This window comes from Mobula birostris, chromosome 30 (genome assembly GCF_030028105.1).
Source record: "Mobula birostris isolate sMobBir1 chromosome 30, sMobBir1.hap1, whole genome shotgun sequence".
Taxonomy (NCBI): Eukaryota; Metazoa; Chordata; class Chondrichthyes; order Myliobatiformes; family Myliobatidae; genus Mobula; species Mobula birostris.
In genome coordinates, this window is record NC_092399.1 from 18,116,621 (window position 1) to 18,143,162 (window position 26,542).

Consider the following 26,542-nt stretch of genomic DNA (forward strand, 5'->3'; position numbering starts at 1 on the left):
CATGGATAGACATATCGGAATGGGACATGGAATTAAAATGTGTAGCCTCTGGGAGATTCTGCTTTCTCTGGCGGACAGAGTGTAGGTGTTCAGTGAAACATTCTCTCAGCCTGCGTCGGTGTCATCGCAGAGCAATCTGTGGATATGTGTCTTGCTCAAGGACACAACACGCTGCCTCAGCTGAGGCTCGAACTAGCAACCTTCAGATCACTAGACTGACGCCTTAACCACTTGGCCACGTGCCAACACATGGTGGACTTTAGGGTTATAGGAAAAAGGTGGAGTCAAGGTTGTGTGGTCTTTCCACAGAGTCACAGGCTGCACCAAGTTTCAGTGTGTCCCTTTGCATTCCCTCAGGTACATCCCCTTACACAGGGCAAGCAGCTGGTTTCAGGACTGAAATCCATCATTCACCCATGTGATTGACCTGCAGGAGCGGTCAATTTTTGGGATCAGCCTGTGCAGATTGGTCCTGCACTGCACAGCTGTGTGAGATGTACCTTGACAAAGACAGCTGTAACTACATCCATACCTTCTTCGCAAACAGTCCCTGGCCATCTCAGCCACACCAAGGGTAACATCTGATGGGATTGAAGTTCCAATTGTGCATGGACGATTTGATGGGTGGGAAGGTGCTTACTGCAAGACGAACAAGTCTTGGCCTGTTTTGGTGAGTTCTGGCAATTCTGCCAAATGTATTTGACAGTCTGCTTGGGAAAGCATTCCAAGGGTTCCAACATCACCTTTACCAGCAGGGCATTCAGGATTTTAAGTACCTGTTTGTGCAATCAGGGGCACAACTCACTTGGGGTTCAAAAGCCAGTGCCTCCAATTCAATTTAGTTCAAGTTTAATTGTCATTTGACTATGCATGAATACCCATAAATACAGCCAAATGAGACAGTGTTGCTCCAGGGCCAAGGTGCAAAACTTAATTTCAACAGTCTCACAGCACAAAGCACATATAGCGTGTACAAGATAGAAAGCACATAAAGCTATTAGTAAGATGCAACCATGCAATAAGTAAGTCCAGACCCCAGCCATGAATGCCACAGACATCTGCAGTCGACCAGAATACTGTCTGTCTTCTGCTGTGCGAACGCTGGGGAGCAGCACTGAATCCAGCCTGGATGCAGTACCACTCCCCCACTGGTGGAACTCACTGGTTCCAATGCCTCTCTCCTGGTGGCTGAAAACAGACGACACCATGGCTTGAGGCTTACTCCTCCCTTCAACTGAGGCCACGTGGCTACCCCGCCCTCTGCCATTAAATCAGCCAATTGAGCCTGTGGCATTTGACATTAACAACATCCAAAAGGGTCTTACAATCACAAGAAAAGTGACCAAGACACTCACTCACTATTAGGTTGTACAATATGCATCTCCTTCATTTCCAACTCTCTGATGGTGTACACCTGCAGTTCTTTCAATGTATAGAAGAACTCTGCTGCAATAATACAAAGACATTTTAAAAGGACAATAGCACCTTTTATTGATGCTTCAGAAGCAGCTGCAATCAACCATGTGCCACCATTTTACCAGAGGCTACAGAAAGCAGCGTCCGACAATACGGACACTCACCATTCAGGATGTGCTTTATTCTCCTTCCTACCATCAGGGAGGAGGTAGAGGAGTCCAAAGGCACACACTTAATGTTTTAGGGACAGCTTCATCTAATCCACTATCAGATTTCTAAATGATTCAGGAATCCATGAGCACTACATTGCTGTTCCTCTTCGCACCATTTATCTATCAAACTATCTATTTATTATAACTGAACAGTATTTATTTATTTCTTACATTGTGGAACAAAGGGAGCTGAGATTACAGATCCCCATTATTCCTTGAAAGAGGTGTTACAGTTAGACAGGGTCATAAAAAGAACTTTTTATTGGCCTTTGTAAAATCAAAATTTTGAATACAAGGGTTGGGGCGTTGAAGTTGTATAAGCCATTGGTAATTCCTAATTTGGAGTATTGTGTGCAATTCTTGTCTCCTACCTAAATGGGTAAAGCTTGAATAGATTTGGACTTTATTCCCTGGAGCAAAGGAGAAGCAGGGGAGATTTGATAAAAGTATACAAAATTATAATGTGTACAGATAGTGTAATTTCAAGTAGACATTTTCTAATGAGGTTGTGTGAGACTAGAATGTTAGTTCATAGATTAAGGGTGAGAGCTGAAATATTTATGGGGAATCTGAGGGGAAATTTCTTCACTCAGATGGTGGTGAGAATCAGGTTGCTAGTGGAAGAGATGGTTGTAGAAATTTGGGTAAGTACATAGATGGGAGAGATATGGAGGGCTGTGGTCCATGTGCAGGTCAAAGTGATTAGGCAGAATAACAGTTTTACACAGACTAGATGGGCTAAAGAGCCTGTTACTGTGATGTAGTGCTCTATGCCTTTATGTTAGTGATAAGATTCAAGAAGTTTATTGTCATCCTTTAATCTTTCGTTATGTGCTGTGTTGCATGATGTGGGGGATCATGGTCTTTCCATGACCATTATTGTTGGCAAGTTTTTCTACAGAAGTGCTTTGCCATTGCTTTCTTCTGGGCAGCGTCTTTACAAGACCGGTGACCCCAGCCATTATCAATGCTCTTTGGAGATTGTCTGCCTGGCATCAAGTCGTCACATAACTGGGACTTGTGGTATGCACCAGCTGCTGATATGACCATCCATCGCCTGATCCCATGGCTTCATGTCACCCTGATCAGGGGGCTAAGCAGGTGCTACACCTTGCCCAAGGGTGACCTGCAGGATGGCAGAGGGAAGGAATGCCTTACGCCTTGTGCGCAAGGACACAAAAGTTTGGTATCCACTTTGCTCATCCCTGTATACCTGCATCCCTGACTGATTGACTAAGTGAGTCAAACCCATTTACAAGGAGGTCAGGACCTGGCCAAAAGGTGCCACATCATCACTGCCTTGAAAGCACGCACTGGAGCGTAGTCAGAGAGACGGCTACCCACGATCAATACATCAACATTGATAAATGTGACGGATCAGAGACTGACTACATAGGGAAATATATTGAGGACATCACAGTGATTAAATTCTCCAACGCCAGGGCAAATCAGAAACCACAACTGACTGCAGAGATTCGTGCACTGTTTAAAGATCTTGCTGCTTTCAAATCGGAGTATAGGACGGCTCTAATATCAGCAACAGCCATGCTCTCCTGTGCCTTCAGGAAGGCAAAGCAAGAGAAAACTCACAGATACCTTTGTGACACCAAAGACACGTGGCACCTGTGTAAGGTAAGGTATAGAAACCATAACAGATTACAAGTCCACCCTGTGGCTCAATAACAGTGACACCTCCCTTACTGACTCTTAATCAAATACAGGTGCGTTATTGCCTTCTTTACAGTCACATCGATATGTTGAGACCAGCTTACATCCTCAGAGATTTTGACACCTAGGAACTTGAAGTTGCTCACTCTCTCCACTTCTGATCTCTCTATGAGGATTGGTCTGTGTTTCCTCACCTTACCCTGTCTGAAGTCCACAATCAGCTCTTTTGTCTTACTGATGTTGAGTGCAAAGTTCTTGCTGTGTCACCACTCAATTAACTGGTATATCTCACTCTCATATGCATTCTTATCTCTATCTGAGATTCTACCAACAATGGTTGTGTCACTAGCAAATTTACAGATGGCATTTGAGTTATACCTAGCCACACAATCATGGGCATAGAGGGAGCGGAACAGTGCACTAAGACACACCCCTAAGGTGTGCCAGTGTTGATCGTCAGCAAGAAGGAGATATTATTACCAATCTGCACAGATTATGACCTTCCAGTTAGGAAGTCGAGAATCCAGTTGGAGAGGGAGGTACAGAGGCCCAGGCTCTGTAGCTTATTGATCAGGACTGTGGCAGTGATGGTGTTAAACACTGAGCTATAGTCAACTTTATTGACTGTGGAGAATGTGTTTTGGGACCATGAGAGGTTGTGCAAGATGTGCTCTTCCAGGAGTTTGAAGCTGCTCGCTGTTTCCACTGCTGTGCCATTGATGTAAAGAAGGGTATGAGAGGTACGAGTTCTCCTAAAGTCCATAACTATCTTCTTCATCTTGTTGACATTAAGAAAGAGGTTATTTGCCTAGTATCAGGCCCTGAGCTCTTCCACCATCTCTCCGTAGGCTGCCTCACCATTGTTGGTGATGAACCCTATCAGTGTTATGTCATCGGTGCATTTGACAATGTGATTGCTGGAGTGTTTTGATGTACATTCATGGGTGAGCAGAGTGCACAGCAATGGGCTCAGCACACAATGCTGGAGGGCGCCTGTGCTTAGGATAGTGAGGAAGGAGGAGCAATTGTGCATCCTGATTGAGGTATGTAGGTTAGGACCAAGTTGCACAGTGGTATAATTAGACCGAGGAGTAGGAATTTGTTCAACAGTGTCTGTGGGACAATCTTGTTGAATGCTGAAATAAATTCTGGAAACAGCATTATGACCAAAAATGTCCTTGTTTTCTGGATTGGTCAGGGCCAGGGGCAAGTCAGACAGCATGGCGCCTGTTATAGAGTGGTTCTGTCGGTAAATATATTGTTAAGAGTCCAATGAGACAGGAATGGAGTTTTTAATGTGTGCCATTATCAGTCGTTCAAAGCATTTCATGATGACTGGCATCAACGCCACTGGGTGATAGTCATTTACTTCTGAAACTGCAGAATTCTTTGGCTCAGGGATAACAGTGGCTAATTTGAAGCATGCAGGAACAGTAGCCCCAGTGAGTGAAATGTCAAACATATCGGCAAAGATGTCAGTGAGTTGGGGTGCATGCTTCTCAAGTGCAGGGCCCAGTTTGTTGTCTGGGATAGCAGCCTTATTGGGATTGGCTGCAGATTTCTCCTTGGGCCTGCTGCTGTTACAGCCAATTCTTCCCATTATGTCCAGGGAGGGAGGTGATAGGCAGGAGAAGGAAATTGCTCCGCGGTCACCTTACATTCCGTCTGGGTAGCCTCCAACCCGGTGGCATGAACATCTATTTATCCAACTTCCGGTAATGCCACCCTTAAGCATTCCCCATTCCCATTCTCACCTTATCTCCTTACCTGCCCATCACCTCCCTCTGAATTGATAATCTGCGCCATAAGTTTATCCTCTCATATGGCTTCACTATTCCCATGGACTGAGTCACCATAGAGTCATCTCAGATCCTTACTTGTATCCTTCCAGTGTTGGACTTTCCATCCAACCCCCCTCTAATCCTTTACTGTATCTACTTCTGTCTCTCCTCCCGGACAAAGCTCTCTCTCTGCTTCAGTTACACTACACTTCCAACATCTAAACCATCCGCATTAATTTGTGTCTCAGTTCAACAGGCAGGACGTGGGCTTAAATCCAGTGTGACTCTTGTAACAATTTTCAGTGAAAACGGAGCAAAAAAAAAAAAAATCTGCTGGAACAACTCCACCTATCAAGTTGTGTCTGTATCAGGAGAGAAACGACCGACCTTTTAGGGGTGGGTGCTTTGAACCCCTGACCGGGTTGCGTTACTCCAGTGAGTTGTTTTTCTTCTGACGCAGACTCCGGGTTAAGCAATCTCTCAGCCCTCTCGCTGAAAACAGCCGCAGTTCGCTAGGAAATGAAACTAAACTAATGACGTCGTATCAAATGTTGCCTCTGGAAATTTGCTAGTTGTTAAAAGGGGCTCCGACTGTAGCCCGCTCTGTGCGCTCGGAATTACACACTTTGGGCGTTGAGCATCAGCGGCGTGCTTCGAGTTCTGGTGAGTGTTACACTCTTTCGTGTCGAAGTACAGTCTCCCAGCAGGTACACTACAGAAAGAGAAGCAATTATTGAGGAAAATGTTGATGCAGAATACTCCTTCAGCAGGTATCATTGGAACAATAGAAATAGTTTTCCAGTTTTATTTAAAATTGAGTGCATACACACCATTACATTAATAAAGTACAAAATTCGTGTGTCATTTTATTCTTGATATTTTATCGTTGGTGTTGGGCTCAATCTGACATCCGGTAGGATTTTCTGCTGCAAACTTTACCTGGGGATCGTGGCGAGTAAAGGTTCTGCCGTAAATAAACAACCCACGGATAAAGACATTAATAGTGGTGACAAAGTCCATAAGACATAGGGACAGAATAAAGCCATTTGGTCCTTCGAGTCTGCTCTGACTTTCTATCATAACTAATTATTATCCTTCCCCACTCCATTCTTCTGCCCTGTTACCTTTGCTGCCCTTACTAATCAAGAACCTCTCAACCTCTGCTTTAAATATACTCAATGGCTTGGCTTCCACAGCCGTCAATTCCATCATCCAAATCATTGATATATCATGTGAAAAGAAGCGGTCCTAACACTGACCCTTCAGAACACTACTAGCCACTGGCTGCCGACCAGAAAATCCCCCAACTTTTTCCCCACTCTTTGCCTCCTGCCAGTCAGCCAATCTTCTATCCCTACTAGTAACTTTCCTGTAAGATCGTGAGCTCTTGTTAAGCAGCCCCAAGTGTGGCGCGTTGTCAAAGACTTTATGAAAATCCAAGTAAGCAATATTCACTGACTCTATTTTGTCTGTCTAGCCCATTATTTCCTCAAACAATTCCCACAGATTTGTCAGGCAAGATTTTCCCTTAGGGAAACCATGTTAAATTTGCCCTGTATTAACGTGAGCCTCCAAATACCCTGAAACCTCAACCTTAATAGTGGACAGTAACTTCTTCCTAACTACTGAAGTCTTGATAACACTGGTCTATAATTTTCCTTCTTCTGCCTCTCTCCCTTCTTGAAGAGTAGAGTGATACTTGCAATTTTCCAATCCTCGGAAACCATTGCAGAATCTAGTAGCTTTTGAAAGATCACTACTATTACCTCCCTAATCTCTTCAGCGACTTCCTCTAGAATCCTGGGGTGAAGTCTATCTGGTCCAGGTGACATATCTACCTTCAGACCTTGCAGCTTCCCAAGCACCTTCTCCATGGTAATAGCAACTTCACTCACTCCTGCCCCCTAACACTTGAATAACTGGCATACTGCTAGTGTCACCCACAGTGAAGACTGGCACAATGCATTTAAGTTTGTCTGCCATGTCTTTGCCCCCCATTACTACCTCTCCAGCATCATTTTCCAGCCATCCAATATCCTTTCGCTTTCCTCTTATACTTCATGTATTGGAAAAAAAATTTCTTGTATCCTCTTTGATATTACAGGCTAGCTTACCTTCATACTTCATCTTCATACCACCCCCCCCCCCCATGGCTTTTTAGCTGCCTTCTGTTGGTTTTTAAGTTTACCAGTTCCCTAACCTCACACTAATTTTCGCTTTATTATATATACCCTTTCTTTTGCTTTTGTGTCAGCTTGACATCCCTTCTCAGCCACAGTTGTGTCATCATGCCTTCAGAATACTGCTTCTTTGGGACGTACCTATTCTGTGCCTTCTGAATTGCTCCCAGAAACTCCAGCCATTGCTGCCTTGCTGTCATCCCTGCTAGTGTTAATGCAAATATCTAATTTGCAAATATTATTTAGATATTTGTTAATGCAAATATCAAAATGTAAAAGAAAGGCAAGAGTGTTTATATGACTGCTGGAGAGGTAGTAATGGGAACAAGGAAATGGAGGACAAACTGAATAAATATTTTGCATTAGCCTTCACTGTGGAAGACACTGGCAGTATGGTGGAAGTTCCAGATATCAGGGATCATGAAGTGTGTGAAGTTACCATTACTAGGGAGAAGGTTTTTGGGAAACTGAAAGATTGGTAGGTAGGTAAGTCACCTGAATCAGACGCTGTACACCTGAGGGTTTGGAGAGAGATAGCTGAAGAGTTTGTGGAGGTATTAGTAATGATCCTTCAAGAATCACTAGTTTTCATCTTTTCTCTATGGCTATCTAGTTGCCTTCTGTTAGTTTTTAAAATCTTCCCAATCCTCTAAGTTACAACTAACTTTTGTTATATGTCCTTGCTTTTGCTTTTATGCCCTCTTTGACTTCCCTTGTCAGTCATGGTTGCCTTATCCTTCCTTTAAAATACTTAGTTATCTTTGGATGTATCTATCCTGCGCCTTCCAAATTGCCCCCAGAAACTCCAGCCATTGATATTCTGTCTTCATCCCTGCTGGTGTCCCTTTCTAATTATCTTTGTCCATCTCCTCTTCCGTGTCTCTGTACTTCCCTTTACTCCCTGTAATTCCGATATGTCAGACTTTATTTTCTCCCTCTCAAACTACAGGGTGAGTTCTATCATATTACGATCATATGGGTTCCCTTACCGTAAGTATCCTGATCAAATCTGGTTCATTACACAACACCCAATCCAAAATTTACAGTCCCCTCATGTACTCAACCACAAACTGCTCTTGGGATCCAGCACCAACCTGATTTTCCCAATCTACAAGCATATTGAAACCCTTTTTCTATCTCCTGTAGTAACTTATCCTAACTAATGTTCAGAGGCCTGTACATACTGTAACTCCCATAAGTGTCTTTTTACCCTTGCAGCTTTTTCACCTACCCACAGGGATTCTACTTCATCTCTTTCTAAAGATTTGATTTCAGCTTTTACCAAAAGAACCAACTCATCCCTTCTACCTACCTGCCTGTCCTTTTGATGCAGTGTGTATCCTTGGATGTTAAGCTCCCAACTATAATCAGCCACAATTCAGTAATGCCCACCAAGTCATACCTGCCAATCTCTACCTGTGTTACAAGATCATCTACTTTATTCCATATACTGCAGGCATTCATATCTAACACTTGCAATCCTGTAGTCATCAGCATTTTCAATTTGGTCCCCATATTATAATTCAGCATATCCCTCTGACTGCAAATTTTCAGTATCATCTGCCTGTCCTTCCTCATAGTCTCACTACACAATGCATCAACTTTTCTGTCAATAGCTCTATCCTCATTCCTATCACTCTGGTTCCCATCCCCCTGCCAAATTAGTACAAACTCTCCCCAACTATTGCCCACAAGGATATTGGCTCCTGTTGTTTTCAGATATAACCTGATCATTTTGTACTGGTCATGCCACCCTAGAGAAGATCCCAATAATCCAGATACCTGAAACCCTGCCCCCTGCAACATTTTCTGTACTATTATCCTATTGCTGCCTTGACTAGCACATGATACTGGGAGTAATCCACAGATTACTACTCTTGGTAGCCTCTTCCCTACCTTCCTGTACTCAATGCACAGGACCTCTTCCTCCTTTCAATTTATGTCAACGGTGCCTCTGGCTGCTCACCCTCCCTCTTGAGAATCATTGGCAGCTGCTCTGAGGCGTTTCGGACCCTAGCACCTGGGAGGTTTTTAGCCTCCCAGATGGTACCGAGTACATCTAGTTCCTGGATCTTGTCAGTGACGAGCTGAAATTTGGTGCACCTCCTGCAGATGTAGTAATTAGGGAAACCATTTGGTATCTTGTAGTCCCTCATCTTTCAGGAGGAGCATTCCACCACCTTAACTACCATCCTATCTCTATCTTCTCAAACTTATGTTCTAGCCTGTGCCTGTTCTCACCTAAGCCTGTTGAGCGAAAGCCTGACCACTCTAACACTGCCCACTCCAACAGTGGCCGCACCACTTACACCCTGCTTCTGTTTATTTATCCTGGCTGAGTACATAATAAATTGTCAAAATTTTCAAAAGGACCCAAGTTCTTTTTAAACCTTGCACTGCCTCACCAACAAACGATTTCTTGTGCTAATTGCAACCCACCAAAAAATAAGTCAAACATATGATATTGTGGAGATGAGAAGATTGAGAAGTTTTGGACACCAGCAAAAGATGACTTAAAAGGATGGAGTCATAAAATTATTTGGACGAGGGAAGAAGAAAGAATTTCTACAAATATAAAGGAGGAAACTAATAGAAACGGACTGGAAATTAGTGAACCAATTAACTTAGTCACATATACAATGAAACATACAGTGAAAAGCACAGTATGCATCAAATCAAATCAGTGAGGCTTGTGCTGGGCAGCCCACAAGTGTCACCAGGCTTCCAGTGCCAATATAGCATGCCCATAATACGCTAACCCCTAATCTGTATGTTTTAGGAATGTAAGACCAAAAGACGGAGGAGCAGAATTAGACCATTTGGCCCATCGAGTATGCCCTACCATGCCATCATGGCTGATTTATTATCTTTCTCAACCCCAGTCTCCCGCCTTCTCCCTATAACTTTGTTGCCTGATTAATCAAGAACCTATTAAACTCTTGCCTTAAATATACCGAATGACTTGGCCTCCTCAGCTGTTTTTTGCAAAGAATTTCACAGATTCATCACCCTCTAGCTAAATCAATTTTTCCTCATCTCTGTTGTAAATGGACATACCTCAGTTCTGAGGCTATGCCCTCTGGTCCTAGAATCGTCCGCTATAGGAAACATCCTCTCTACATTCACCCTTTCTAGGCCTTTCAATAATTGATAGGGTTCAATGAGACCCCTCTTATTTTTCTAAACTCCAACGAACACAATCCTAGCGTCATCAAACGCCACTCATATGTTAACTTTTTATTGCTGAGATCATCTTCATGCACTTCCTCTGGACCCTCTCCAAAGCTAACAAATCTTTTCTATGATAAGGGGCCAAAAACGGCTCTCAATACTCCAACTGTGGTCTGACCAATGCCTCAGCGTTACAATAATGCTTCTGCATTCTACTCCTTTCGAAATGAATGCTAACATTACATTTGCCTTCCTTACCAATTATTCAGTTTGCAAGTTAACAATTAGGGAATCGTGCATGAGGACTCCCAAGTTTTGAATTTTCTCCCCATTTAGAGAATAGTCCATAGCTACATTCCTTTTGCCAAACATCTCCCTACACTGTATTCCATCTGCTATTTCTTTGTCCATTCCCCCAATCTCTTCTACCCCTTCTGAGAAGAGCTTGTTTCCCTAACAACTACCGCCACCTCCACCTACCTTCATATTGTCACTGTTTATGAACAGAACCGCTCCACCCCCTCTGCCTACCTGCCTGTACTTTCAATGTAATGTATGATCAATCTATGATCTTTTAATAGCCATGACTCACGAGAATCCCACCCCATCATACCTGCCAGTCTCTCACTGCATCATGATCACCTACCTTATTCCGTACACCGCATGCATTCAATTACAACACTTTCAGTCCTGTATTCATCCCCTTTTTTCTTTCCAATATTTTTATTAATTTATATATAAGAATACAGCTGTGTACATACATCTATTGATGCTTCCTGACACATCTTCAGTGATGTTCCTGGAATCATCGGGTGTTTCGGGTCTTTCAACATCATACAACCTCCTCCAGGTGACCCAGCCGGGGCTGATCAGACCCCAGCTTGTGTGCAGATGGCTAGCTACTTATGACTCCATGGCTCCCCTCTTTTGAGCCACAGCCATCTTGGGGCCCTCTCTGCCGCATCGGTGGTACTGCGGATGGCTCTCCTCTTCCTCTCTCCCTCGATGCCCAAAATGCTGAAGGCTCTAACTAAAGAACGGGCTACGAATCCCTTACAACCAACCTCCACTGGGAGACAACCCGCTCTCCATCCAGCCTGCTGACAGTTGCTGACCAGTCCTGTGTACTTGGAGAGCTTCCTTTCAAAGGCCTCTTCCAGGCAATCTTCCCATGGGACTGTCAGCTCCAGCAGCACCACTTGCTTAGTAGACTCAGACACTAGGACAATGTCTGGTCTCAGGGTGGTGGCTGCGATATGGTTGGGGAACTTCAGCTGCCCTTCGAGGTCCACCAACAGCTGCCAGTCCTTTGCAGAGGTCAGAATGCCTGCCGATATTCTTTTGGCAGAGTACAGGAAAAAAAAAATATGTCAATACATTAAGCTAAATTGCATATAAAGACTCCTTACCCTATATTCGTACAAGTCGATTAGTTCGTAACAATGAAAAATAACAATTTTATTATATAAAAAAAATCTTACCCACTACCAAGACTGAAGCTGATTAGTAGAAAAAAAGATTGCTAGTCATCATCTGTGCTTTACCCTTTTTGTTGAATACACCGTTACACTTTAACTCATCCCACTGAACTGCAACTTTGCCATATAATCTGCCTGGCCTTCCTCACAGTCTTACTACACACCATATCTAATTGTATACTAACTGCCTCATCCTCTAGTTTCCTTCCCCTTGCCAAATTATTTTAAACCCTCCCCAGCAGAATATTGGGGGGGGAGAGCAACTGGAGCAGCTGGATGATGCCCATGCAGTCACAGGGAGAATGTACACACTCCTTACAGAGAGTGGCGGAATTGAACCCTGACCTTACAGAGTGGCGGAATTGAACCCTGACCTTACAGAGTGGCGGAATTGAACCCTGACCTTACAGACCAGCGGAATTGAACCCTGAGCTTAAGGCTGGCACTGTAAAGCATTGTGCTTACTGCTTCGCTACTGTACTGCCCATAACAGAGACTTTGAACAAACGTTTTGTATTTGTTTTTATTATGGGATGCTTTAAGTGCATCCCAATAATAAGGGAACATCCCGTGGGTAGGGTGGAAGGCGAAAACTTCTGAGAATTATTATCACTGGAGAGGAAAGACATAAGTCAAATTGATGTAAATGAAACCTGGTAAGTCACGTGGCCCTGCATCCTCCATCACAACTGCTTCAGGAAAAATCCTGCCTGATGAACCTGTTGAAATCTGTTGAAACCTGTAGGGAACTAGGGCTTTACTCTTTGGAGAGAAGGAGGATGAGAGGAGACATGATAGAGGTGTACAAGGTAATAAGAGAAACAGATAGAGTAGACAGCCAGCACCTCTTCCCCAGGGCACCACTGCTCAATACAAGAGGACGTGGCTTTAAGGTAAGTGGTGGGACATTCAAGGGGGATATTAGAGGAAGGTTTTTCACTCAGAGAGTGGTTGGTGCGTGGAATGCACTGCCTGAGTCAGTGGTGGAGGCAGATACACTCGTGAAGTTTAAGAGACTACTAGACAGGTATATGGATGAATTTAAGGTGGGGGGGGGTTATATGGGAGGCAGGGTTTGAGGGTCGGCACAACATTGTGGGCCGAAAGGCCTGTAATATACTGTACTATTCTATATATATATATACAAAAGGAGTGACTATAGAATTATTGAATACAGTTGGTTGGACTCTTCCGAAGTATCATGGATTCTCAGAAGGTCCCAGCAAAAATGAAATAATAAGCAGAAAACTACAATTAGACTACCATCTGTCATTAGGAAACTGCTTGAATGTTTTTGAGCAATTAGGTACAGCTTAGATATAACAAGTGAACGTGTTAGTTATATTTTCACTGGCTTCAGGCAAATTTGAAACCGTGTTTGAGAGAGGGAGTTCATATAGAAACAGGCCCATTCGTACTGACTATCAATCACCCATTTACACCAATCTTACATTAAACCCACTTATTAACTGCCCACCCACTCCCCCCAGATTCCATCACTCACCCTATGTAGAACTGGTAGTTTTCAATTAACCTGTCACGTGGGAGGAAGCCCACACAGAAAAGGGTTAACTTGCAAACTTCTTGCAGACAGCACTGGAGGTCAGGATCGTACCTGATGCAATAAAAGTTTGAAACAACTTTACTGGCATTTTTATTTTAATCTTCTTCTGAGTGAAGTACTCGGATAAAATCCTTACTTATGATCTTTTAAATTCAAATCACTTCATCACAGGGAGATTATAGTGCATTGAATCTTGCACTTCTGATCCTTGAAGATATTGTGGAAAAAAAAATGCTGCACCTGGTGTATATCGTGTTGCTCTTATCCGCTGCTTTCCACACAGGTGAGAGGATATTTGTGTAGTAATCCCGAATTATTGTAAATAACTGAAGTTTACCGTTACTCTTACTATAACTAATAAATATCTATGCTCCCCCTTACTGAACAGTTTCTCTTAAAATTATTTTATTGAGAATCAAGTGAGCAGTAAAGTCTATATTGAGAATTTAAAAGTTATGTAGTTTTTACAGCATTGATATAAAATAATGCCTTTATATTGAATTTCTCAGGTTATTCCCAGAAATAGATGTGAGATAAATCGGAAAACGTTCTTCTGAGAAAATGAGTAATGAAAGTTGAGTTGCTCTCTATGTTTGTGTATGTGATTGAAATGATCTCCTTCTGCTATTAATCTGCTCTTTTACAGGCTCAAGCTTTTCTATATGTGATATAGGTAAGTCCCATTCTCTTCTCCTTAACCTACTTCTCAGTCACCTCTCTCCCAGATTCATGCTGACTGTTAACATTGGTGTTGTAAGGAACAGTTAACTTTTTTTTAATATAATTTACCTTTTTCGTTATTTATAAGGCAGGACTGATTTTTTTTAAGTTGGAGAGTGTCACTTGGTAATTGTTTTGCCTAATGTTACAGCGTGTCTGATCACTGGCTTCAATTCCTGTTTGTCTCATAGCCCTGGATCCCCCATTTTCTTTAATTCCTGATAAAGTCCAAAGATCCACCTCAACCGTTCATATGAATGTTGACTCAATGTACTTGGCTATCTGGAATAGAATGAAGTTATTTTTCATCACACTTTCAAATAGGTATCCCTAAGACTCTTCACTATAACTCTAGATTGCCTTTTGAGGACCAAAAAAAACATTTTTACAATATTCACCAAATTAAGGAACTTGAAATCCTGAATATTTCAATTCTTTATTTAAGCACTAAAGAGCAGAGAATCAATCTACCTAACCTTTCCTCATAAGCCCCGTTCATTGGAGGTATCAGTCTTGTGAATCTTAATACATGAAATTGGATATTTCTTAACACAACCCTCTATCAACTAGCACAAATTTCCATTTTTTTGTACATCATCCATTTTGCATACTGAATACCAAAAATGATTAGCGGTGGGAGGAATCTTTTTGGTAGCAACTAACTGAATATCTTTAGGTAATCCAGATAACTACATCAAAGGGTTCTCCTTTATTGGTCCTGCTATGTAGATCTTCATAGAATGATAGCATGTTTGTCAAATCCTTTTACAAAACCATATAACCTTGGAGCATTTTCCAAGCGCCCTCTTACCATTTCCTTAATAAAGGTTCCAGATTTTTGTCCAATAGCAGTTGATAGGCTAGTCCTGCTCGTTTGTCCCTCCCAATGTGGGTAGCTGTATGAAATTAGTTATCCAGACTACTGGAGTTCTGCAGAATTCGGAAAATGCTGGAAGATCACTCTCCTTCTGCTATCTCTACAGCTGAGAGAGTAAAAGTTCATCTTCAGAAGTAACCCACAAAAATGCACCTAAGTTTGGCATGGTTGTCTTGTTGATAAGTTCAACAATTAAGCTACATGAGAATCTAGTTCCGGTCTTCTTGCATACTTTGGTGTGACACGGTAGTGTAATGGTTAGCGCGAAGATATTACAAACCGGGCATTCCAGAGCTCGGAGTTAAATTCCAGTGTCATCTTTACGGACGTTTTACATTCTCTCCATAACCACATGGGTTTTCTCTGGGTGATCTGCTCTCCTACCACTGTCCAAACACATATTGGTTATTAAGTTAATCAGTCATTGTAAATTGTCCTGTGATTAGGCAAGTGTTAAATAAGTGGGTTGCTGAGAAGTGTAGCTCATTGCACCAAAAGGACCCGTTCCACGTTCAATCTGTAAATAACAAATCAATAATATCTGCATCTTTGTTTTTACAGATTGGTCGACTGCTGCCTGGGTTGCTGGTGGAGCAGGTATGTCAAGGCAGCTTGCATTGAGGCATTTTTATAACATGTTATTGAGTTCTCTCATAGTGTTTACAAGTAAGTTGTAAAATGTGAGCAGAATTCAGCCATTCGGCTGAGTAAGTGCTTTGCCGTTTGATCACGGCTGATTAATTCTCCCTCTCAACCCCATTCTCGTGCCTTCTCCCCACAATCCTTGATGCCGCTACTAATCAAGAACCTATCAACCTACACTTTAAATATGCTTTCAAATGTTGAAAGGCATGGACAGAGTGGAAGTGGCAAAGTTGTTTCCCATGATAGGGGAGTCTAGTACGAGAGGACATGACTTAAGGATTGAAGGGCGCCCATTCAGAACAGAAATGCGAAGAGATTTTTTTAGCCAGAGGGTGGTGAATCTATGGAATTTGTTGCCACGGGCAGCAGTGGAGGCCAAGTCATTGGGTGTATTTAAGGCAGAGATTGATAGGTATCTGAGTAGCCAGGACATCAAAGGTTATGGTGAGAAGGCGGGGGAGTGGGACTAAATGGGAGAATGGATCAGCTCATGATAAAATGGCGGAGCAGACTCGATGGGCCAAATGGCCGATTACTGCTCCTTTGTCTTATGGTCTTATATACCCAGTGACTCGGCCTCCACATCCGTCCGTGGCAATGAATTCCACAGATTTACTGCCCTCTGGCTAAAGACGTTCCTTCTTAATTCTGTTCAAAAATGGATGTCCTCACGTTCTAACTTCGCAGGTGCGACGATCCCAGTCAACGGACTAAATGAAATGTCATGTTCCCACATGGATAGTTTGATTTCACATTCTTTCATCGTGTTACCCTGCTTTGCAGCTGTTGCAGTGGTCGGGGCCCCTGTTGTCGTTGGCTTTGCTGGGTTCACCGGTGCTGGAATAGCAGCTGGGTCCATAGGAGCTCAAATGATGTCTGCGGCTGCGATTGCCAATGGAGGAGGGGTAGTGGCTGGCAGTGCTGTGGCAGTTCTCCAGTCTATTGGTATGATTCCATGTTTCACTATAAAGAAAGTCGGGAAGACAAACGATTATAAATATTGATTTTAATTTAATCAATAGTCCAATTAAACAGGCCATATCTCCAGATATAGAGTAGTTGTGTAAATATGCTTGAGGCTTCAGGGGGTGTAAAGCTACTCAGATTCTAATCAATTATTGCATCTAATTCAATAGGTTCAATAGGTACATTTAATGTCAGAGAAATGTATACCATATACATCCTGAAATTCTTTTTCTTCGCAAACATCCATGAAAACAGAGGCGTGAACCGAAGAATGAATGACAGTTAAACGATATAACCCCAAAGCCCCACCCCACCCACCAGCTCCCCCCTCCCATACACACACGCAGAAGCAAGACAATGACCCCACCAGCAAAAAAGCATCAGCACCCTCCACCGGGCACTCAAGCATGCCGCAGAGCATCAATAAAGACACAGAATTGCAGTACCCCAAAGACTAGTCATTCAGCCGGTAATTCAACGTGCCACAGGCTCTCTCTCTCTCCCCCTAATAAGGGAAAAAGAGGTGTCCCTGTTTCACAGCGAGAGGGGAGACATAACAAACAACTCGCTGATTTATGGTGTTAGGAGTCTGTTGTGTCGCTTTTTCCGAGCTCTGCACCCAGGGAATCAGCCCCGGAAAGGCTCAGGTCTCTGGATATAGAACCAGCAGCTAACCCACTGCTCCCGATGTTCCGTGTTCTCCCGCGACACCTCAGTCAGGGGCGACAGCCTTGGATTAGCCCGTCTCCAGAGCCATGAAAATCCGGCACCCTGAAGGCGCTCCAGTCTTCCAGGCCGTGTCCTTGGGATATCAAAAAGCAGCCGGTTGTGAGACCCTGAGAGTGGGACACATTCCCGCAAAGAACTGAAGTCAGAGTGTAACTCCAGGTCAGGGTCTTCAAAAGAACCTTGAAAAGGAAGCAAAGAAATATCAAAGATATAAATGAAACACACACAAAATGCCGGTGGAACGCAGCAGGCCAGGCAGTATCTATAGAAGAAGTACAGTTGACGTTTCAGGCCGAGACCCTTCGTCAGGACTAACTGAAAGAAAAGATAGTAAGAGATTTGAAAGTGGGAGGGGGAGGGGGAGATCCAAAATGATAGAAGAAGACAGGAGGGGGAGGGATGGAGCTAAGAGCTGGACAGTTGATCAGCGAGAGGGATACAAGGCTGGAGAAGGGAGAGGATCATGGGACGGGATGCCTAGGGAGAAAGAAAGGGGAAGGAGAGAGGCAGAGGAAAATAGAGAGCAGGTAAGGAGTTATTGTGAGAGGGACAGAGAGAGGGAAAAAAGGGGGGGAAATAATAAATAAATAAATAAGGGATGGGGTAAGAATGGGAGGAGGGGCATTAACAAAGAGGTTAGAAAAGTCAATGTTTATGCCATCAGGTTGGAGGCTACCCAAAGGGAATATAAGGTGTGGCTCCTCCAACTTGACTGTGGCTTCATTTTGACAATAGAGGAGGCCATGGATTGACATATCAGAATGGGAATGGGACGTGGAATTAAAATGTGTGGCCACTGGGAGATCCTGCCTCCTCTAGCAGACAGAGCGCAGGTGTTCAGCGAGACGGTCTACCGGTCTGCGTCGGGTCTCACCAATATATAGGCCATACGGCACCACCATTCAGGGCCCCAGACGGTCCTTCCAGGTGAAACGACACTTCACCTGTGAGTCGGCCGGTGTGATATACTGCGTCTGATGCTTCCGGGGCGGCATCTGTAGATTTCCTCATGTTTGCGTTTTTAAAGATATAAATGGAGCTGTTTCTGAAGCTGCAAGTAAAGGAGTCGCCGTTTAGCACCATTTTGACTTTGCTTCGCCCTCCTTAGTCGACAACATGGTTAATATAAATGATTGTCTAAACCTAATAAGATTTAATCTCTGAAATTTTTAATTCAAATTTTGATGGTAAAATACCAAGGAAAAGCAAAACCAGTTGATGAAAATATCAGCATTCCTTAACTCTGTTCTTTCTAACTGGGAGAAACATAGAAGGATAAACGGGCAGATCTTTTCGTGAGTCCAGTAGTGAACGTACATACCAGAGACTGGGAATATTCACTCTGACACAGTCAGAGCCCTAGCCTGAAAGTGTATTTTGCAGACAGGAAACCATTTATCTTCTTGAAGAGAACTCTTCGTAAAATACATGGATCACCCATTTCATTGTACTCAGGATGGTCAGTGAAGGCGACTGTGTCTGTTCACACTGTGAAGGGTATCTAAGCATAGGTTTCCTGCAGTTGTTAACAGCTTAGTGTAGAAATGGCATAAGATTTGGTTTAGGTTTGTCTGTCAATCTTGAGTTTCAAAACGCAAGAAGTTGCGGCATATAATTTTAGTCATACATTGGTTAGTCCGTGTTTCAGTGTTTTTGAGTTATTAAACAATCTTCTTATTTAGAAATTTGTTAGATATTCTATTTCATTCTGGAAACGAAGTTTTAAAAAAACCTGGATGTCCACAGCAGCTCCTTATCATGAATGTGATCCAGAATTAGAGAATGGGCAAATAATGTTATATGTTTAATTATGGGATGGCACAATGTGTTCCCATTCCGTGCAGCTGCTTGGATCTGACTTCAACTGCTGTCTATGTGGAGTTTGCACATTCTCTCTGTGATTATAAGAGTTCGCCTGAGTACTCCTATTCCCCTACAATGCAAATATGTGCTGGTAGGTTAACTGCCCATTGTAATTTGCCCCTACTTTTGGTGGTGGTGATGAATTATGGTGGAGTTAATGGTGGGTGTGGACAGTGTGGGGATAGGTTGAGGGGAATGCGCTGAGAATTGAACTAAATGGGATGAATGTCCTGCTTTTAAGTCAAAGGAAAATCTGAGAAATACATTGTTCTTTCATTCTTCAAGGAGCCGCTGGATTATCTGCTGCTGGTACTGCTGCTGTTGGAACCGTCGGAGCTGCTGTTGGCTACATATCCAAAACCGTTTATGAGAGTTCTTCAGATAAGTCCTAAATCTAACAGGCTGCTTGCAAGTAGACACACAGAAGAAGACAGCCATGATCACAGCAAAATAGGCTTCCTCTCTTTGGAATGAAAGATTATTTACAAAACCGTTTGTAAGATGTTACAGCATATAATTTTAGATTAGTCTTGCTTAGTCTGTATTTCAATATCTTCTGATTTATGAAACAATCTTCATTGAGGAGTGGGTTAAATATTCTAAACACATGTCTAGAAATGAAATGGAAAATACTGTAAATGTGGAGTGGATGACTGTCATGAACTGTCAAGTCATTGTTTCACACCACATTTGCAGCCAGAGCTGGATATTTTCAGCTCTGTTTAAGTTTCAGATTTCTAGCTTGTTCAATATTTTTCGCTCGAAATGCACTACTGCAAAGTCTGAAAGCATGCCATTCTAAACCTGGCTACGGGGTAAACGGAAGCTCTGTCATAGCATTCCATAGAACATTTTACAGGGTTGGTTAAGTGAATCAGTAAATAAATGGTCAACATGTTTTTGCATGGTCTGTCATCTGTTCATATAGAGCTTGACTATTTCAAATGATTATCAAGGGATTGTCCCATGGTAAACAATGTCAACCTTGAAATGTAAAGATACTGTAAATACTACTTTATTTTAAAATGACTGAAAGAACTAGATTATGAGAACACTCAGTTCTCTTTTATTGTCATTTAGAAATGATACAATGTTTCTCCAGAGTGATATCACAGAAAACAGGACAATCCAAAGACTAACACTGACAGAACCACATAATTATAACATATAGTTACAACAGTGCAAAGCAATACCATAATTTGATGAAGAGCAGACCATGGGCAGGGTAAAAAAAAGTCTCAAAGTCTCAATCGACTCCCGAGTCCCCGATAGCAGGCGGCAAAAGGGAGAAACTCCCTGCCATAAACCTCCAGGCACCGTCAACTTGCCGATGCATTGGAAGCAGCCGACCACAGCCGACACTGAGTCCATCTGTGCGAAATCTTTCGAGCCTCCGACCAGCCTCTCCGATACAGCCTCCCGAGCGCCTTCGACCTCTCCCCGGCTGCTGAGACACGCAAAGCCGAGGATTTCGGGGCCTTCTGCTCCGGAGATTCCGGTTACCACACAGTAGCAGCGGCAGCAAAGCGGGCATTTCAGAAGTTTTCCAGATGTTCCTCCGTACTCTCACGTCTGTCTCCATCAAATCAGAATTGTGCACGGTCCCCTACTTGACAGATAACAGACATCACCACCGAAGTGGCCGCACGCACTGCCGTCGCGCCGCCATCTCCTCCTTCCCTCCCAACTATGGACTTCTTGCCTCCCAACTATGGACTTCTTGGGGATTACATGATGGTTTAAGTAATTATCTCCAATGATTATGCACATTTGGTAAACAAATATCTATATTATATATATAAATAAATAAATTACATATATGTGCGTGTGTGTGTGTGTGTGTGTATATATATATATATATATATATATATGTATATCTATATACAGTGCCAATGAAAAGTATCACCCCAGAAGTTTTCATGTTTTACTGTTTTACAACATTGAATCACAATGGATTCAATTTGGCTTTTCTGACACTGATCATCAGGAAAAAGTCTCATGTGAAAGTGAAAACAGATCTCTACAAGGTGATTTAAATTACAGTAATTACAAATTAATTATTAAGTATATTTTCATGGTTTCCTGCTGCTGTAGCCCATCAAGATTCAACATGTGTACTTAGTGAACCTCTTCTGCACATGACTGTTGTAGCTCATGTCTATTTGAGTGTCTGTTATCTTACTGATACGGGGCTTAAACCAGCCTGGCCATTTTCCTCCGGCTTCTCTCATTAATAAGGCATTTTTGCCCACAGGACTGCCACTCACTGGGTTTTTTTTTTGGTTATCACACCACTCTCTGTTAAATCCAAAGATTGTTATGCATGGAAACCCCAGGTCAGTGTTCCTGAGATGTTCAAACTACTTCATCTGGCACCGATAATTATTCCACTGTCAAGGTCATTTAGAGAACCTTTTTTCCTTATTTGTTGTTGGTCTCAACAACGAATGAATCTCTTGACCGTTCTGCAAGCTTTTATGCAGTGAGTTGCTGCCACATGATTGGCTGACTAAACCATAAGACCATGATATAAGAACGGAATCAGGCCATTTGGCCCATTCTCCAAGTGTCACCACTGCACTATTTGAAAACCATGCAGTATTCACTCTCCCAGTCCTGTTCTTAATTGGTTCCTAGGTTATCTTTCATTGTGAGATGTCTACATTAGCAGAACATTTCCCCTTTAAGAGGTGGATGCTTTTGATATGTATTGTAGGCTGCCTTTTCTTTTCCTCTTTCCATACCATCTCTCCTCGCTTCATTTCATCACCCTTCACTGGGGAGGGGGGAGGGGGAGGGAACATCGACTCAGACCATGAGAGGCCTGCATTGGGCATTTTCATGCCTTACAAGGTGCATATTGGAAGTCTATGTGGGGCGCCACTCCTCGCACAGACTAGAGCAATGTGTGGTTAAGTGCCTTGCTCAAGGGCACAAACACGCTGCCACAGCTGAGGCTCGAACTAGCGACCTTGAGGTAACTAGACGAACGCCTTAACCACTTGGCCATGTGCACTTCACTACTCTCTCCAAAACATACTGAATTCCCTGTTCTCTTGAAAATGTCACAGGGTTAATGCCCTCTTAAGTAGTAGGTTTAGCTTGACTCTGTATCCACCAAAGTACTCAAGGTACTTGTCCCTTTATCCCAGCTGCCTCATATTATCACCGTGTCTCTCCATATCTTTCTCCAAAATTCACATTCACTCTTACGAGGCTTCTCTTCAGCAACGTTATTATGGAAGCCATGCAGACACCTTGGCTGATATAGAAAATGCCATCTCGTGCGATGGCGCCACATCCAAATTGAAGTCTCGCTGTTTGACTGAGAGACAACATGACTTACATCACCAAACCACAGCCCCTGACGCAGAGTCAGACAAGAGTACAGTACTGGACAGGCCATTTAACCCACAATTTTGTGCTAGTGTTGACACCAATTTACACTGAAAGTCCTTTTCCTGTGTATATCCATATCCCGCCATTCCCTTCATTTTCATGTGTCCATTTAAAAGGCTCTGAAACTCCACCAAATGGCCTGCTTCCATAGCCTCCACTAGAAACCCATTCCAGGCATCTACCATTCTTTGTTTAAAGAAGCTTACCTCACCCCATGTCCTCTTAAAACTTCCCCCAGTTTGCCTTGAAAGCATGTCCTCAAATGTTTGACCTTGACCTCCTCTCCATTTCCTCTAGAGTCTCCAGTGCAATACTTGAAAACCAAGTAGCATCTTATAAGCAAATCCTCTGGCATTTCCTCCACTTTTGAACACCTCATTTTATTCCACTCATTTTGCCTCTTATTTAAAATCATCTCTATCAGATGTCTTCATTGCTTTTTCCTTCAGGTTCTTCATGAAATCACAAAATGGAACAGCAAAGAAATGGGCAATGCAGATCATCAGGTGCCACTTTACATTAATCCTACACTAATCACATTTATTCTGTCCATATTCTCTCAACTCCCCTCCCCTTAGATCTTACTGCCCAGGGTCTATTTACAGTAGCCAGTTAGAGTAAAAACCCACACAGCTTCTGGATTTGTTGTCTCTGGGGCCAGACTCGATCGAACTCTGAAGGACGATGGGGGGGGCGGGGAATTGGAGGATCTTATTGAAACCTATTGGAGAGTGAAGGGACTAGAGAGGATGCAGCGGTTGTTCCCACTAGTAGAAAAATTTATGATCCACGCACACAACCTCAGAATAAAGGGATATCCTTTTTAAAACTGAGGGGAGAAGATTTTTTTTTCAGCAGAGGGTGATGAATCTGTTGAATTTGTTGCCACGGAGGTTGGTGGAGCTAAGCTATTGGGTGTATTTAAGGAAGAGACTGATAGGTTCTTGATTGATAAAGATGTTAAGAATTTGGGAAGAATGGGTTTCAGATGAAAATCTGCCATAATTAAATGGTGGACAGACTGAATGGCTTAATCTGCACCTATATCTTATGGGGTATGTGATAAAACCAGAGCACCTGGAGGAAACATAGGCAGAAGGTCAGTATTAGAACCAATTTATTGCAGTTTTGAAGTAGTTGCACCCTGACAATTCCTCTGTCCTTTCAACAATCATGCCTCTTCCTCTTTGAGTTCATTGACTTCCAATTCTTAATATTTTTCCTCATATAAATAAATAAGATCACCCAGACTGAACTGATGATCTGCACCATTAGTTTATCCTCTCATGCCATGGCTAAGTCAGCATAAGGTCATCTCAGATCCTTACTTGTATCCTTCCAGTCTTGAACTCTCCATCCAATCGCCCTCGAATCCTTTACTGTATCTACGTCTGTCCCTCCTCCTGGACAAAGCTGTCTCTCTGCTTCAGTTACACTACACTTCCAACATCTAAACCACCTGCATTAATTTGTGTCTCAGTTCAACTCCAGGTTGGAGGATGGTTTGATTCCAGTGTGACTGTTGTAAAAGTAATCCCACTTCTATTTATGACTGAAAACGGAGGCAAAAAAAAAATGACAGAGCAACTCAGCCTCTGAAGCAGTATCTGTATCCGGAAAGAACCAGGAGATCTTTTCGGACTGAATGCATGGAAATCCTGACCGGTTGCGTTATTCCAGTGGGTCGTTCAGTCCTGACGCAGACTCCGGGATAAACACTCCGCCAGCCCTCTCTCTGAAGACAGCAACATTTCGCTGGAAAACGAAACTTAACGTAATGACGTCGCTTCAATTGCCTCCTCAGGAGATTCTCCAGTTATTAAGAGGCAGCCCGCTCATTCTGTACCCGGAATTACACTGATTGTAGATGTTGAGCATTGGCGGCGTACTGCAGGTTTCGGTGAGTGTTAACGTTCTTTCGTGCTACTTCCGCAGTGGGTACATTCCAGAAAGGGAAAAAAATAATTGAAGAAAATGTTGATGTAGTTACTCTATGCAGAATACTCCTTCAGCAGTTATCATTAGGACAATACTAATACTTTTCTACAATAGTTTTATTTAAAATTGAAAGCCAATACACTATTTTATACACACACACACACACACACACACACACACACATCGGCAGGACGGGTGATAAAAAGGTGGGGGTGGGGAAGAAGAAACACGAGGTGATAGGTGAAATTGGATGGGATGAAGTAAAGATCTGGGAAGTTGATTTGTGAAAGAGATAGGGGGCTGGGAAGAAAGAAAGGGGGGGGGGAGGAGCACCAGAGGGAGATGATGGGCAGGCAGGGAGTTAAGGTGAGAGAACGAAAGGAGGATGGGGAACAGAGAAGTGGAGGGGTGGGCCGTCACCAGAAGGTCGAGAAATCAATGTTCCTGCCATCAAGTTGGAATATAAGGTCCCTGGCTAACAACCTGCAATTTTTTGAGGAAATTACAGGCTGGGTAGACAAAGATGCAGTAGATGTGGTGTACTTGGATTTTCAGAAGGCCTTTGACAAGATGCCACACATGAGGCTGCTTAGCCTGAATACAGCCCATGGAATTATAGGGGAGTTACTAGCATGGGTGGAGCATTGGCTGATCGGCAGAAAACAGACAGTGGGAATAAAGAGATCCTATTCTGGCTGACTGCTGGTTACCAGATGATTTCCAAGGGGGTCGGTGTTGGGACCGCTGCTTTTTATGATGTATGTCAATGATTTGGACTATGGGGTTAATAGATTTGTGGCTAAATTTGCCGATGATACAAAGATAGGTGGAGGAGCGGGTAGTGTTGAGGAAACAGAGACTTAGATAGTTTTGGGGAATGGGCAAAGAAGTGGCAAATGAAATACAATGTTGGAAAGTGTATGGTCATGCACTTTGGAAGAAATAAACAGACGGACTGTTATTTAGATGGGGAGAGAATTCAAAATTCAGAGATGCAAAGGGACTTGGGAGTCCTTGTGCAGGGTGTCCTAAAGGTTAACCTCCAGGTTGAGTAGGTGGCGAAGAAGGCAAATGCAATGTTGGAATTCATTTCTAGAGATACAGAATATAAGAGCAGGGATGTAATGTTGAGGTTCTATAACACATTCGTGAGACCACACGGAGTATCGTGTGCAGTTTTGGGCTCCTTAGTTTAGAAAGGATATGCTGAGATTGGAGAGGGTTCAGAGAGGATTCACGAGAATGATTCCAGGAATGCAAGGGTTACTGTATGAGGAATGTCTGGCAGCACTTGGGCTGTATTCCCTGGAATTCAGGAGAATGAGGGTGGGGGGGGGGGGGGATTCTCACAGAAACATTCAGAATGTTAAAAGGCCAGAACAGATTAGATATGGCAAAGTTATTTCCCATGGTGGGGAAGTCTAGGACAAGAGGGCACGACTTCAGGATTGAAGGACGTCCGTTTAGAACAGAAATGTAGAGAAATTATTTTAGTGAGAGAGTGGTAGGTTTGTGGAACTTGTTGCCACGCATTGCTGTGGAGGCCAAGTCATTGGGTGCATTTAAGGCAAAGATAGATAAGTTCTTGAAGGGTATGGGGAGAAGGCAGGGGAGAAGTGATGACTGGAAGAATTGGATCAGCCATGATTGAATGGTGGAGTAGACTCGATGGGTCGAATGGCCTACTGCTACTGTATCTTATGCTCTTATGTTGCTCCTCCAGTCTAGTGTGGCCTAATTGCAACAGTAGAAGAGACTGTATAAATGTTGGAATGGAAAGTGGAATTAAAATTGGTTGTCACTGGGAGATCCTGCTTTTTCTGGTGGATGGAGCTTATGTGCTCGGTGAAATGGACTCTCAATCTACGTCGGGTTTCATCGATATACAGGGGAATAAGTGCTACACCCCTACCCCTATACTTTCTCCCTCATTAG

The 26,542-nt window shown here is 43.1% G+C and overlaps 1 protein-coding gene across 11 annotated transcripts in view; it reads left to right on the plus strand.

The window, feature by feature from the left end:
* The first annotated feature begins 24,385 nt into the window (after nucleotides 1-24,385).
* The window catches only part of LOC140190408 (interferon alpha-inducible protein 27, mitochondrial-like), a 51,779-nt gene continuing 49,622 nt past the window's right edge, over nucleotides 24,386-26,542 (plus strand). For 2 of the 11 annotated variants that reach the window (XR_011883597.1, XR_011883596.1), the window contains exon 1: nucleotides 24,398-24,569. Coding sequence is in view for 3 of the 11 variants with exons in the window: in XM_072246964.1 (XP_072103065.1) it covers nucleotides 24,537-24,569 (33 nt within the window). In the remaining 8 variants the exon portion in view is untranslated. Of the gene's footprint in view, nucleotides 24,570-26,542 lie in introns of all 11 variants that reach the window. The other 9 variants (XR_011883602.1, XR_011883603.1, XR_011883601.1 and 6 more) reach the window with 9 other exon arrangements.